We start from the raw sequence: 12,500 nt of genomic DNA, 5'->3' as shown, positions 1-12,500 counted from the left end.
GATTCGTGTATAATATGATACGAAATCAGTCGCGGTTTTTAAGTGTATACGAGAGGGGGGGTGTGAGTTGGGAGCGGGGCAGTGAAATGGCGGGGGACAGGGCGACGTGGAGACGATTTGTTTGTGGCCACCCCGAACGGGATTGAGGCGTCTGGCAATAGATAGATAGATAGGTAGCCAGGGTACGATAATGACAACCTCAGAGTCGTGCGCCGTGACTATAGCATTACTGGCATCAACACCATCATTGTCCTCATCGTCGCTGTCAAAATCATCATTATTGCAATCATCATCAATGGGGTCTCCACCGTAAATATACGTCCATACATTATACATACATTCATCCTTCCCTATATACAGTTTACACACATGCATACACACATCAGTATACACATATGCATACATACAGTAAACATACATGTATTTTGTCGTACACTACAGTATACATACGTGCATAAATAAGGGAAATGCGGCGTCACGAATCCATAGAGTTTATCAGTTTTTCCGAAGAGGTTGCCATGGTGATGATGATAATTGTTATTATTATTATTATTATTATTATATATTATTATTATTATTTATTATTATTGTTATTATCACCATCATCATCATCACCGTCATCATTATTATTATTATTATTATTATTGTTATTATTATTATTTATTATTATTATTATTATTATTATTTATTATTATTATTATTATTATTATTATTATAGGAGTTGGAGGCTGCGGGCTGTTTATATCAGGAGCGTCACGGGTGGGAGCGTCCGGGGTGGTTCGCCTCGGCCCCCGCCCCGGTGGCCGAGTATGACTGGTACGGCGCCTACCCCACCTCGGCCCCCGCCACAGACACGAGATACAAAGACCTTCTGAGAGCCGAATACTCCTTTGACTTCCCCCTACACCATGACCAGGTACAGTATCGTAACACCTTTTCCTTAGTGATTTATTTAACATCTTGACACCCGCCACAGACACGAGATACAAAGACCTTCTGAGAGCCGAATACTCCTTTGACTTCCCCCTACACCACGACCAGGTACAGTATCGTAACACCTTTTCCGTAGTGATTTATTTTACATCTTGAATCCTGGCAGAAATACACGCAAGGAGCTTCAGAACACGGAATTTACATCCCTCTCCATCAGGGGTGTCTGTCTGTCTTCATCTCTTTTCTATCGCTACTTCAATGGTCACTGCTCCTCTTACTGGCTCCCTTCAACCTCTGTCTCTTCGCCGCACTGTTGCATCTTTATCTCTTTTCTATCGCTACTTCAATGGTCACTGCTCCTCTTACTGACTCCCTTCAACCTCTGTCTCTTCGCCGCACTGTTGCATCTTTATCTCTTTTCTATCGCTACTTCAATGGTCACTGCTCCTCTTACTGACTCCCTTCAACCTCTGTCTCTTCGCCGCACTGTTGCATCTTTATCTCTTTTCTATCGCTACTTCAATGGTCACTGCTCCTCTTACTGGCTCCCTTCAACCTCTGTCTCTTCGCCGCACTGTTGCATCTTTATCTCTTTTCTATCGCTACTTCAATGGTCACTGCTCCTCTTACTGGCTCCCTTCAACCTCTGTCTCTTCGCCGCACTGTTGCATCTTTATCTCTTTTCTATCGCTACTTCAATGGTCACTGCTCCTCTTACTGGCTCCCTTCAACCTCTGTCTCTTCGCCGCACTGTTGCATCTTTATCTCTTTTCTATCGCTACGTCAATGGTCACTGCTCCTCTGAACTGTCTGCTTGCATCCTTCCACCTCTACGACGGGCGCGTAGCACCCGTCTAGCAGCAAACTCTCATCCCTTTTCTGTCCAACTCTCTAATGCAAGAGTTAACCGTTACTCCCAGTCCTTCATTTATGCAACAGATCAACTCTGGAACTGTCTCCCTCTGTCTGTATTTCCTGCTAACTATGATCTCCAGTCTTTCAAACGCAGTGTGTCCAGGCATCTCGAAATGAACGCATCTTGAATTTAGCTCTCTTTTGTATTGTTTTTGTTTTTTTCTTGGAAGGAACAGTTTGCGGACTCCTGGAATTTGGTCAGGGGCGTCCGCAGGATTTTTCGTAAGGGGGAGGGGGCAAAATAAATTATACATATATGTGCGGTTATATCAAAATACACACACTCCAAATAGACATAGACATATACTTACATGAGTTACATTACTTACATCAAATGTATAAAGTGACAGAATGCATGAATCGACTCATATCACTCAACCATCCCTGAACAAGAACTGAAGCACTTTGAAATTGCAAGGGGGGTCAACTGCCCCCCCCCTTGCCCCCCTCAGGACGCCCATGTCTTTGGTTCCTTCTTCCTTGCATAACAGCATCTATCCATCCATCTATCCATTTATCTATCTATCTCTCAATTTTCTAGTTCTATTTTCGTACTTTGCCAGCTTCGGCGTGAGTGTCTGGGGTGTCGTGAAGCAGCCGCCATCTTCGACATGTCCTACTTCGGCAAATTCTACCTGACGGGGCCGGATGCACAGGTAGCGGCGAATTGGTTGTTTACGGCCGACCTCGCCAGACCCCCCGGCGCCACCGTGTACACCTGCATGCTTAATGAGAGGGCAGGTGTGGAGGCCGACCTGACTGTGGTACGTGTCTATCTATCTGTCTATTTATATGATTGTGGAATGTGTCTGTCTGTCTGTCTGTCAGTTTGTCACCTGTCTGTGAATATGACTGTGATGTGTATGTGTGTGTGTGTGTATGTATATGACTGGAATGTGTCTGTCTGTCTATCTGTCTGTCCGTCTGTCTGTCTATCTATCTATCTATATGACTGGAATCTGTCTATCTGTTTATCTATCCGTCTGTCTACCTATCTATCTATTTATATGACTGGAATGTGTCTGTCTCTTTGTCTGTCTATCTATCTATATGACGAATGTTTTTATCCTTGTCTCTCTGTCTGTCTGTCTATCTATCTATTCATATGACTGGAAAGTGTATCTATGTGTGTGTGTGTGTGTGTGTGTGTGTGTGTGTGTGTGTGTGTGTGTGTGTGTGTGTGTGTGTGTGACTGTGGTATGTGTCTTTATCGATTTGTCTGTCTGTCTGTCTATTTATATAACTGGCATATTTCTGTCTGTTCATCTGTCTTCGTGACTCTCTCTCTCTCTCTCTCTCTCTCTCTCTGTCACCCAAACCCCCCTTTCCCCAGAGTGTGTGTGAGGGGGGTGCAGGATCGGCATGTGACCCCTCCTTTGACGGTCCCGGGTTTTATCTCGCTGCTGGGGGGGCTGCGGCGCTTCAAAACCTGGCCCACGTGATGTCAGAGATCGAGCAGCGAGGGTGGAACGTGGCCATACTTGACCACACTGAGGATATGGCCATGATGTCTGTACAGGGGCCGAACTCAAGGGCCATCTTACAACAGCTGACTGACCAGGTACCGCGAGAGACTGTACTCTTAATGGTAATAAATAGATAGATAGATAGATAAATAAATAGAGAAAGAATACTGTTCCTAATAATAATAATAATATATTGCTTTTACATTTTCGATCGTAGATGCTGGTTAAAAATCGAAAAATACAGACTTTCCTTTGCTGTCCAATATGGTAGTCTGTATCGTATCTAAATGTCACCACTGTACACATTGACAACAGCCACCTTTGACTTTAAAATGAGTATAGGGAAAGTAGGAGGGTATTGATCATTACTAGTTCCTAACCATACTTACCCGTTCCTAACCAAATCTTTCTTAACCGTTCCTGATCGTTCCTAATCTACTCCTAATCACCATACACATTGACAGCAGCCACCTTTGACTTTAAAATGAGTATAGAGAAAGTAGAAAGGTATCGCTCAGTTCCTAACCATACTTACCCGTTCCTAACCAAATCTTTCTTAACCGTTCCTGATCGTTCCTAATCTACTCCTAATCACTATACACATTGACAGCAGCCACCTTTGACTTTAAAATGAGTATAGAGAAAGTAGAAAGGTATCGCTCAGTTCCTAACCATACTTACCCGTTCCAAACCAAATCTTTCTTAACCGTTCATGATCGTTCCTAATCTACCCCGAACATAACGTCATCTCACTTATTATTTTTTTTCAGGATCTAAGCAATGAGTCCTTCCCCTTCTCCTCCCACCGCGTCATCACCCTGGCTGGGCACAAATTACGCGCTCTGAGGCTGTCCTTTGTCGGCGAGCTGGGTGAGTTGGTGGGAAAATGGCGGGAACTTATGAATTCAAATGAGCGTGTGTGTGTGTGTGTGTGTGTGTGTGTGTTTTCAATTCTGTTCCTTTCTTCCTTACCACGAGAGGATGGTAAGGTGCAAAAAGCAGAATAAACCACTAATGAAGGGGTACTGGGGAGTTTCCTGAGCTGACGAGAATACGAATCTTAATGTTGAACTAGAAAGCACTCAAAGAACGCATACCTCTTCCAGTGCCATTGCAAGATCCGGATCCGCCCCAGAGTTAATCAATTCTTTCTTGGCCCATGGCTCACTCTTCCACAAAATATAACTGAAATTCACTGAGAACTTTTGGAGATATCGTGTGGACAAACAAAAAATTCCTGGATCCGAATGGTGGTCCGGATCAACACCAAACTCTAATGGATTGTTCCCTGGGTCATACTCTGCCCCTCCAGTAAATTTCAGCGTAATCCGTTCATAACTTTTTGAGTAATCCTGGTAACAGACATGTCGTAAAGACTTTGTAGTTAATTGTAGAGAAGTATATGTTAGACTTGTGGTCGAGCGGCTTTTATATCTTGTAGTAGTTTCCCCACCAGATGTCATGTAGTGACGGGAGAGGTAAAGAATAGTATGGGACTATCTTTATTTGTCTTGGAAATATTAAACAGGTATAATAGTATAAGTCCTGGGTAGCTACCTCCCTGTCTCGCTATCTCTCTCTCTCTCTCTCTGTTCTCAAGCTAATCTCCGTCTCGACCTCTCTATAGGGTCGCTTGTCTCCTTCTAAACTCTCTTTTCTCACATCTCGTGTAGTAGGGTGTGTGTGTCACGTATCTTCCTCGTGGCAACAGAACTTTCTCACGAGAGGACTGCTGACAGCTAACTGAATCATCTTACTGGCCGCTGTCGTCAGCTTTCCCCCGTGTAAGCGTTTAGCGCTGCTCGCTTCTCGCAAACACAACACCTTCTCATCGTTTGACTTCCTGCTTCTATCTGTCTCTCTATCTATCTATTTATCTATCTATTTATTATGTAGTCCTATATTTGCTCGGCCGCGCGAAAATGACGTACCATCGACATTTAATAGTTATAATATATTAATACATACTACATACACATTATAATGAACTTATAAGCTAATTAAGTGAAATACATAATATTGTAAAGTAACATAATTGTATGAATATTGTATACATATATTATGCATAGTAAATAGTGATTATTCAGTAATATTACATTTTAAATAAGTTGAATACATATTGGAATAAATGCATTAAAGTAAATTATTTAACTGTAATACAGTATGTACTTGGGTTATTATAGTGAAATGCATACATGCAAGAATAAAAATAGTTTAAAATTAAGAATATTGTAAGAGTTACTAATATTTCATTTAAAGATAATGGTACTGGTCTGCCATATATGGGTCATTCTTCTTTGTGTTATTATTATTATTATTATTATTATTTTTTTTATATATATAATTAATACTATATACAAAATATATACACTTCATTCAGGGTGGTTAACTGTGATGTTAACTCTCCCCCACTAAACAATGACTCCAAATTAGCAATTCTTGCATGCATTCTGTGCATGGCCAACAGCAATACTGCAACCACAATGCAGATAATTATGAAGACAAAAGGTGCTTGGCTATACACATAATATGGGTTGAACATACTCAAACTCAAATCTTCCCAGGGCTTCATTGTTTCATTGATCAGCTGCATAGTTTCAAACTTAGGTGAAGTCAGCTTAATACTTGTGCTCATGTTTAAGTCCATATCAGGCAGTGGGTGGAAATGTTTGTGTGTATGATTGAGGATGGCGTAGTGATTGATGGTGGAAAAAGTAGACATGGATGGTGTAAATACCGCACAGTAGTCTGGTGCTATGTATAATCCTGAGGCTGATGTATGAGATGGTGGTATATCTGGACAGACTATGTAAACTGATGTGTTATGAGGGAAATAAAAAAACTGCGAGTGTCCAATGCGTTGATGGTGTACAAGTTTATCTGGAGCAAAAGTGAAGTTGCAATGATGATGAATATTGTTATTGCTGATGATAGCCATTTCACAAGGGACCGTATCAGTAGGCTGAAACGTGAAAATGTACGCAGGACAAAGATGAACAGCATGTAAGGATGTGCGGCACTTTCGCTCAATCGTTGACTCACTTGCGAAAGTGACAGTGTCTCGTCTCTTGGAGACCATGATGAGTTCGGTGTCTGTGTTGATGTTGATGATGACTAAAGTGTTGTTGTTTCTATAGGGGAAGGGGTGTATTTGGTATACTGTGAACAGGTCTTCCGTGATGAATGGTACATGAACTATCACTGATGTTGGTGTTAGTGTTGCTTCCAAGTACGGGTAATATTGCATAAATTCCCTACTGCGGAACAATGGCTTCAATTTATGTTTATGTATGCCTTGACTAACTATCTGACGTAGCTCATGAACTGGGAGTAAGTCATTTGTGATCTTGCCATCACCAGCATTCGAAATTCCTTGCATAAGTGCCCTGAAATGATCTCTAGTGTTCTCTAATTGTAGTAGAATCGTGTCAATATGTTCTGTGATGATGGAGAAGTGCTGGAAAAGGGTAACGTTACCCTCCAAGTTATTTATTTTATCTATACTCTCGAGAGCTACGTTTTCTGCTTGTTTCAGATTTTTCACAATTGTTTTCATTGCCAAGTTCTGTCCTGTGATGAATTTATCTTGGTATGTTAGTACCTGAGCTATCTTATTAAATTTTTTGTTTATTTCTTTAAGGTCATCCTCTGTAGCCAATCCAAAGATGTTCCCAAGAATTGCGCCGCCCAGATCGAACAAACCGCGCTTTTGGCGAGTACGTGTGATGTTGTTCCTGTCGCTCAGCACCTCTGTTCCATAAGATGGGAGAATTTGGATCATGACGAGCATAGTTGACTTCGCCTGTTCTAGTTTCCAGTTCGCTAACTTCACCATTTCATCCACTTCCTTGGTGATATGTGATTGTGAAACATAATTCCCTATCTTGAAGTCCAGAGTTCGCATCGGCGTCGCAAGTCTTTCTATATAAGTAGGTAAGTCATACAAGTAATCTAGACTTATTTCAGTACTCATGACATCCTTGACGATTGTAGTCGTGGCCGTTGGAGCTATGAGGCATCCTTGTCGTACTATATGCTTGGGGTCTAGGTGCGCATATACTCTTACTATGTATAGGAGAATCCATAGCATAAGTCCCTTCATCGTAACCTACCGAAAAAAAAAAAAAATCTATTAATTTCCTATAAAGCTGTGGTTGATGATAGTGATGATGTGCGTTACGGTTGGCTGTTATTTCATTTATAGAAGGAGTTTAAATTGATATTTAATTCTCGTAAATGATGTACTGTAGATTTCATTGGAATAGTTGCACCTATGTTCGATTGTTTGGTATATGACCTTAATTTCTTTTTGTAATCATTGTTGTGTTCTTGCTTGGTTTCTTGAGGTACGTTCACCTGTTCGGTTGTATCCGAGGCTGAATAATTATGTGATAATTCCCTTGAAACTCGTTTTAAATGGTCAATATGAACTTGTTTTTCCTCGCCACTTGAAAGTGACTTAATTAAAACTTTGTTTGCCTTTATGTTAATTACTCTGTATGGGCCCTCAAATTTAGGGGATAATTTATTGTCTCTCGTATGAATGACTCCGTAAACAATGTCTCCTAAGCTGATAGGTGAATCTTTTGCCTTTTTGTTAAATGCCTCCGTCATTTCTTCCTTGGACATCGTTAATTGTTTTTGCACTCTTTTGTGAATGTCCTGGAATTCACGTAAACGGAGTTTAGAGTAATCATCGTAATTGTATATAGGCATGCTGTCACCTTCTAGGAGCTCATATGGTAATTTTTTATCTGTGCCATATATAATGAAATGTGGTGTGTCACCAATGGATTTATTTATAGACCCATTAATGGAGGCCTCTACTCTGGGAATCCAATCATCCCAGCTTGCATAATTTTCACTGAGAATGTGTCGTAGCACATCTAATACCTTTTTATTTTGTCTCTCTACCAACCCATTCGATGCTGGGTGATAGGCCAAAACTTTAACCTTTTTAATGTTGTATTGTTTACATAATTCTTGTAAGATCTCAGAATTAAATTCTCCTCCATTATCACTTATTAATACCTTTGGGGTAGTAAAGCGACATATTACATTATCTGTTATTGCCTTTGCTACTGTCTCTGCTGTCTTATCTTTAATTGGAGCTAAAATGACATAACGGGAAAAATGATCCGTTGCTACGAATAAGTATAGGTTATTATTGTATGATAATGGCATCTTGAGTAAATCAACAGCGACAACGTCCCATGGTTGATGTGGTACTGGGTAATTACCCATCGGTGCAGGTGTGATTGGGTATCCTTTGTGTTTCGCACATGATTCGCATCTGTCTATATGATTGTGTATATCTCTTCGTAATGAAGGCCAGTAATATAATAGCTGGGCTTGGTTGAATGTCTTATCCTTTCCAGGGTGTCCTGCATGTGGGCTGTCGTGTATCATTCGTAATACTTGGGGTATCATGTCATTAGGTACTACCAACTGGGTAGTATTTCTTTGGCGTTTTGGTTGTTTAGAGTTAATTTTGTATAATGTATTATTGACCATTGTGAATTGTTCAAGTGGGACATGCAGTTTGGGTAATTGTATGTCATCTCCACTTTCTAACTTGTATATTACTTTTGACCATACTGGGTCAAGTCTTTGTGCCTTTGCGATATCCTCGTGGTTTGGGATATTTCCTTTGAGATCTAACGCCGCGACTTGAATTGTGTTCGGGTTCCTAGATAATGCGTCAGCTACTATATTCATTTTACCTTGTATATAATGTATTTGTACATTGTAGTTTTCAACTGTACATTTCCATCTTGCTCTCCTCCCAGAAAGGAGTTTTTCTTTAAACATACCCACCAGTGGTTTATGGTCGGTGAATAAGTGGATTTCGTAACCATATACCAAATCTCGAAACTTTTGTAATGCAAAAATCACTGCAAGTGCCTCTAAGTCTGTAGTGCTATAATTTTTTCTGCACCTCTTGTTTGTCTGCTGGCAAATGCAATTGGTTGATTCTTTCCTCTTTTATCTTCCTGCATCAGTACAGCCCCTAATCCTTTAACTGATGCGTCTGTACAAATAAGAAATGATTTCGTGTAATCTGGATATGCTAAACAAGGTGCATTCGTTAGTTTAATTTTTAGATTGTTAAATGCCCTTTTTGTTCTTCTTCCCATTGGAATACAGCATCTTTTTTGAGTAGTTGGAATAGAGGGAAGGCTATATGAGAGAACTGTGGTACGAAGGACCTATAGTACCCAGCCAGACCTAAAAATTGTCTAACTTCGTCAGTCGTAGTGGGTTCAGGAAAATCTCTCACTGCCTGTATTTTGTCATCAGTGGTGTGAATACCATCAGAGCTTAATTTGTGGCCTAAGAAATTTATTTCCTTAAAGCAAAATTTGCATTTAGAAAGTTTAATTTTTAATCCAGCATCACTAAGCTTTTGTAAGAGTAAGTCTAATTTCCTGAGATGATCCTTAATATTCTTCGTTGCGATAATAATATCGTCAAGATAAACAAATATTCCTTGTCCTAAAATTCCGGACAATACGTAATTCATAAGACGCTGGAACGTACCGGGGGCTGTCCTCAGTCCCATTGGCATTCTTGTATATTGATAATGGCCTCTGTTTGTTGAAAAGGCAGTGTATTTACGTGACTCCTGAGATACCGGAATCTGATAGTATCCGTTTAGGAGATCGATGGTCGAGAATATATTATTCTCAGGACCAATATTCTGTAGAACATCACTTAGCAATGGCATGGGAAATCTGTCTGGGATGGTGTGATTATTTAGTTTACGGTAATCTACTACCGCACGCATTTCTCCATTTCTCTTGGGCACAAAGAAAAGGGGAGCGTTCCACGGAGAAACTGAAGGCTCAATAATTCCAAGCTTTAACATTTCATCGACATACTGATTTGCAAGTGTACGTTGGGAGTGTGGTATGCGATAAGCTGGTACGAAAATTGGTGGTGTTTCTGGGTGCACATTAATCATGTGATTAATCAAGTTAGTACACCCTAATCGTTCTCCGGGCAAGGCTACGGTGTCCCTGTGTGTTTCCAGCAGGGTTAACAAATCATTTTCTTCGTCAAATTCACCTGAGTGAATTAAATTCTCTTTTATTCTTTCTCTATCCGTAGATTTTATCTCACTTGTTACTCCACCAATATTTATTTCCTTCACAGGGGCTAAACATTTTTCAATATTAACTATGCAAGTTCCCTTCTTCAACTGAACTTCCCCATTCATGTGATTAATAATGAATATCTGAGTTAGCCCTTCGTCGTTCGTATGACATAATGCGTTTTCTACTGACAATCCTTTTACTTTACATAATTCTTCTAAGACAAGAACAGTACTATTCCGTAATTTGCTCTTTATGGTAACCTTCATGTATGAATTAGGTGGTATAACCAAATCATTAGTGAGATGGGCTGGAAAAATTGATAAATCAGTACTGTTATCTGAGTCACTAATTCTGGAGGATGGGGTTGCTGGTGTAAGTGGATCTATACACTCATCTGTTTGTGTATGTTTGTTTAAGCCTTTAATATTACCAATTCTTTTTGGCTCTCTTCTACTAATCGGTGAGGGCTCTGAAGTTATTTCCTCTATAAATTCATTATCAAAGTCTATTCCATTCATTTGTGGGAGTATAGTTATGTTCTCAGTTCTCATGGATCTTAAGCCCAGTAACATATGAGCTTTAATTGCTAAGTTTTCAACGATATAGAACAATGCAGAGAATGGTCTTGTAGTTTCTGTGAAACTGAGATTTAATCTTATCATACCTTTTACTGTAATCTCTTGACCATCTACTGTGTTTAATTCTAAATCAGCTTCATCCAGAAAAGTTACTTTCTTTTTTATTTTTAAGAATTCTATTGAGTTCTTCATGTGTTATTAAGTTCACTGGAGAGCCTGTATCTAAAAATAAGGAAACGTTTTGATCCTCACATACAGCTGGTATCAAGATACACTCATTTCCCAACATGCCTCCTATGTGAAGTTTAACCTTGTTCTTTTTTATGTTTGTTCGTTTTTTGTCATGACTTGGTCTTCCCCCGATTTGAACATAGACACAATTTTTTCTACTGTTTTGCAATCACTAGTCCAGTGCCCTTGGTATCTATGATGCCTACAGTAAGGACCAAACCCTTGTGTCTTTTGATTATCCTCTTTTGCCTTGATAAAGCATTCATACCTTGTGTGTCCTGGTTTTGCACAGTAATGACACAGAATGGACCTATCCCTTGACTGTGACCTACGAGGTGATTTCCCATAAAAAGTGTTGTTTATAGCGCGAGACCTACTCGGGCTGCGCGAAAACTTATGAAACTGCCTGTAGGAAGGCGTGTGGGAACGAGGTCTAGGCGTCTTTGCTTGTTTGGGCTGCCTCATTTCAGGTCGCGATCGATTTTGTTCTCTGTTTGGGGTCGGTGTTGATGTTTTCACAGCTGATACTGTCTCAGGTACCCTGATTCTACCAGAATGTGCATGTGTGTCGACCACACCTGCTTTACTGCACTGCATCTCTACCTCGTTCATTAAGTCTAGTAAGCACATTCCAGGGATGTACGCGATTGTTTTGGCGATCTTAAGGGTTCTATCAGGTAATTTACACAAGGCAGCTACATAACCAATGATGTCCACGACGAGGTCTGGGGACATCTTTCCATCATCTGTTATCCACTTAGAATTCTCCAGAGTAGCTAATAGGGTTCTCTTGATTGTGGAGACATCAGCAGTTATTTCACTGAGCACATGGTTTGTAGTGTGCTCCCTTACAAGATCTACAATTTTATGTAATTCTGGAATTATACCTGGCAAGAAGTTCATACCTCCAGAAAATTTCTTCAGAAATTCAGTTTTAAATTCATCATATGTCCTAGCACGATGTAGCTTATCGGAGCGCAATAAATTGCTTGCTGGACATCTTTCCTGGCTTATGCTAGATGAAAATATAGCAATTTTCTCTTGTTCATCTAGTATATGGCGCTTGATGAACATTTGTTCGCACTGACTGATTAATGAAATGACATCAATGCGATCCTTGTCTGTGCCAGAGAATTTTGGGGCAGTCTTATCCTCGTGATACACAAAAACGTGAGGTGTGGTTTTTAGATCAGCAGTATTTGTTTCTTGATTCATCTTTAATGATTGCCCTGTTAATTCAACTTGTACGAGTTTATCGTTATGTGAGGGAATGGTAGAAT

At 40.2% G+C, this 12,500-nt stretch overlaps 1 protein-coding gene across 1 annotated transcript in view; it reads left to right on the top strand.

Moving 5' to 3' along the window:
• Sardh (Sarcosine dehydrogenase) overlaps positions 1-12,500 on the top strand; it is a 34,945-nt gene that overhangs the window by 17,365 nt on the left and 5,080 nt on the right. Inside the window, exons 12-15 of the mRNA XM_080269651.1 lie at positions 719-916; positions 2,412-2,612; positions 3,182-3,409; positions 4,085-4,184. Of these exons, the coding sequence (XP_080125777.1) occupies positions 719-916; positions 2,412-2,612; positions 3,182-3,409; positions 4,085-4,184 (727 nt within the window). The remainder of the gene's footprint in view (positions 1-718; positions 917-2,411; positions 2,613-3,181; positions 3,410-4,084; positions 4,185-12,500) is intronic.

Source organism: Coenobita brevimanus, chromosome 35 (assembly GCF_032717465.1).
Source record: "Coenobita brevimanus isolate Jiangsu-jjx chromosome 35, ASM3271746v2, whole genome shotgun sequence".
Classification (NCBI taxonomy): Eukaryota; Metazoa; Arthropoda; class Malacostraca; order Decapoda; family Coenobitidae; genus Coenobita; species Coenobita brevimanus.
Note: the sequence above shows the minus strand (reverse complement) of the source record. Positions and strands in the feature narration are given on the sequence as shown.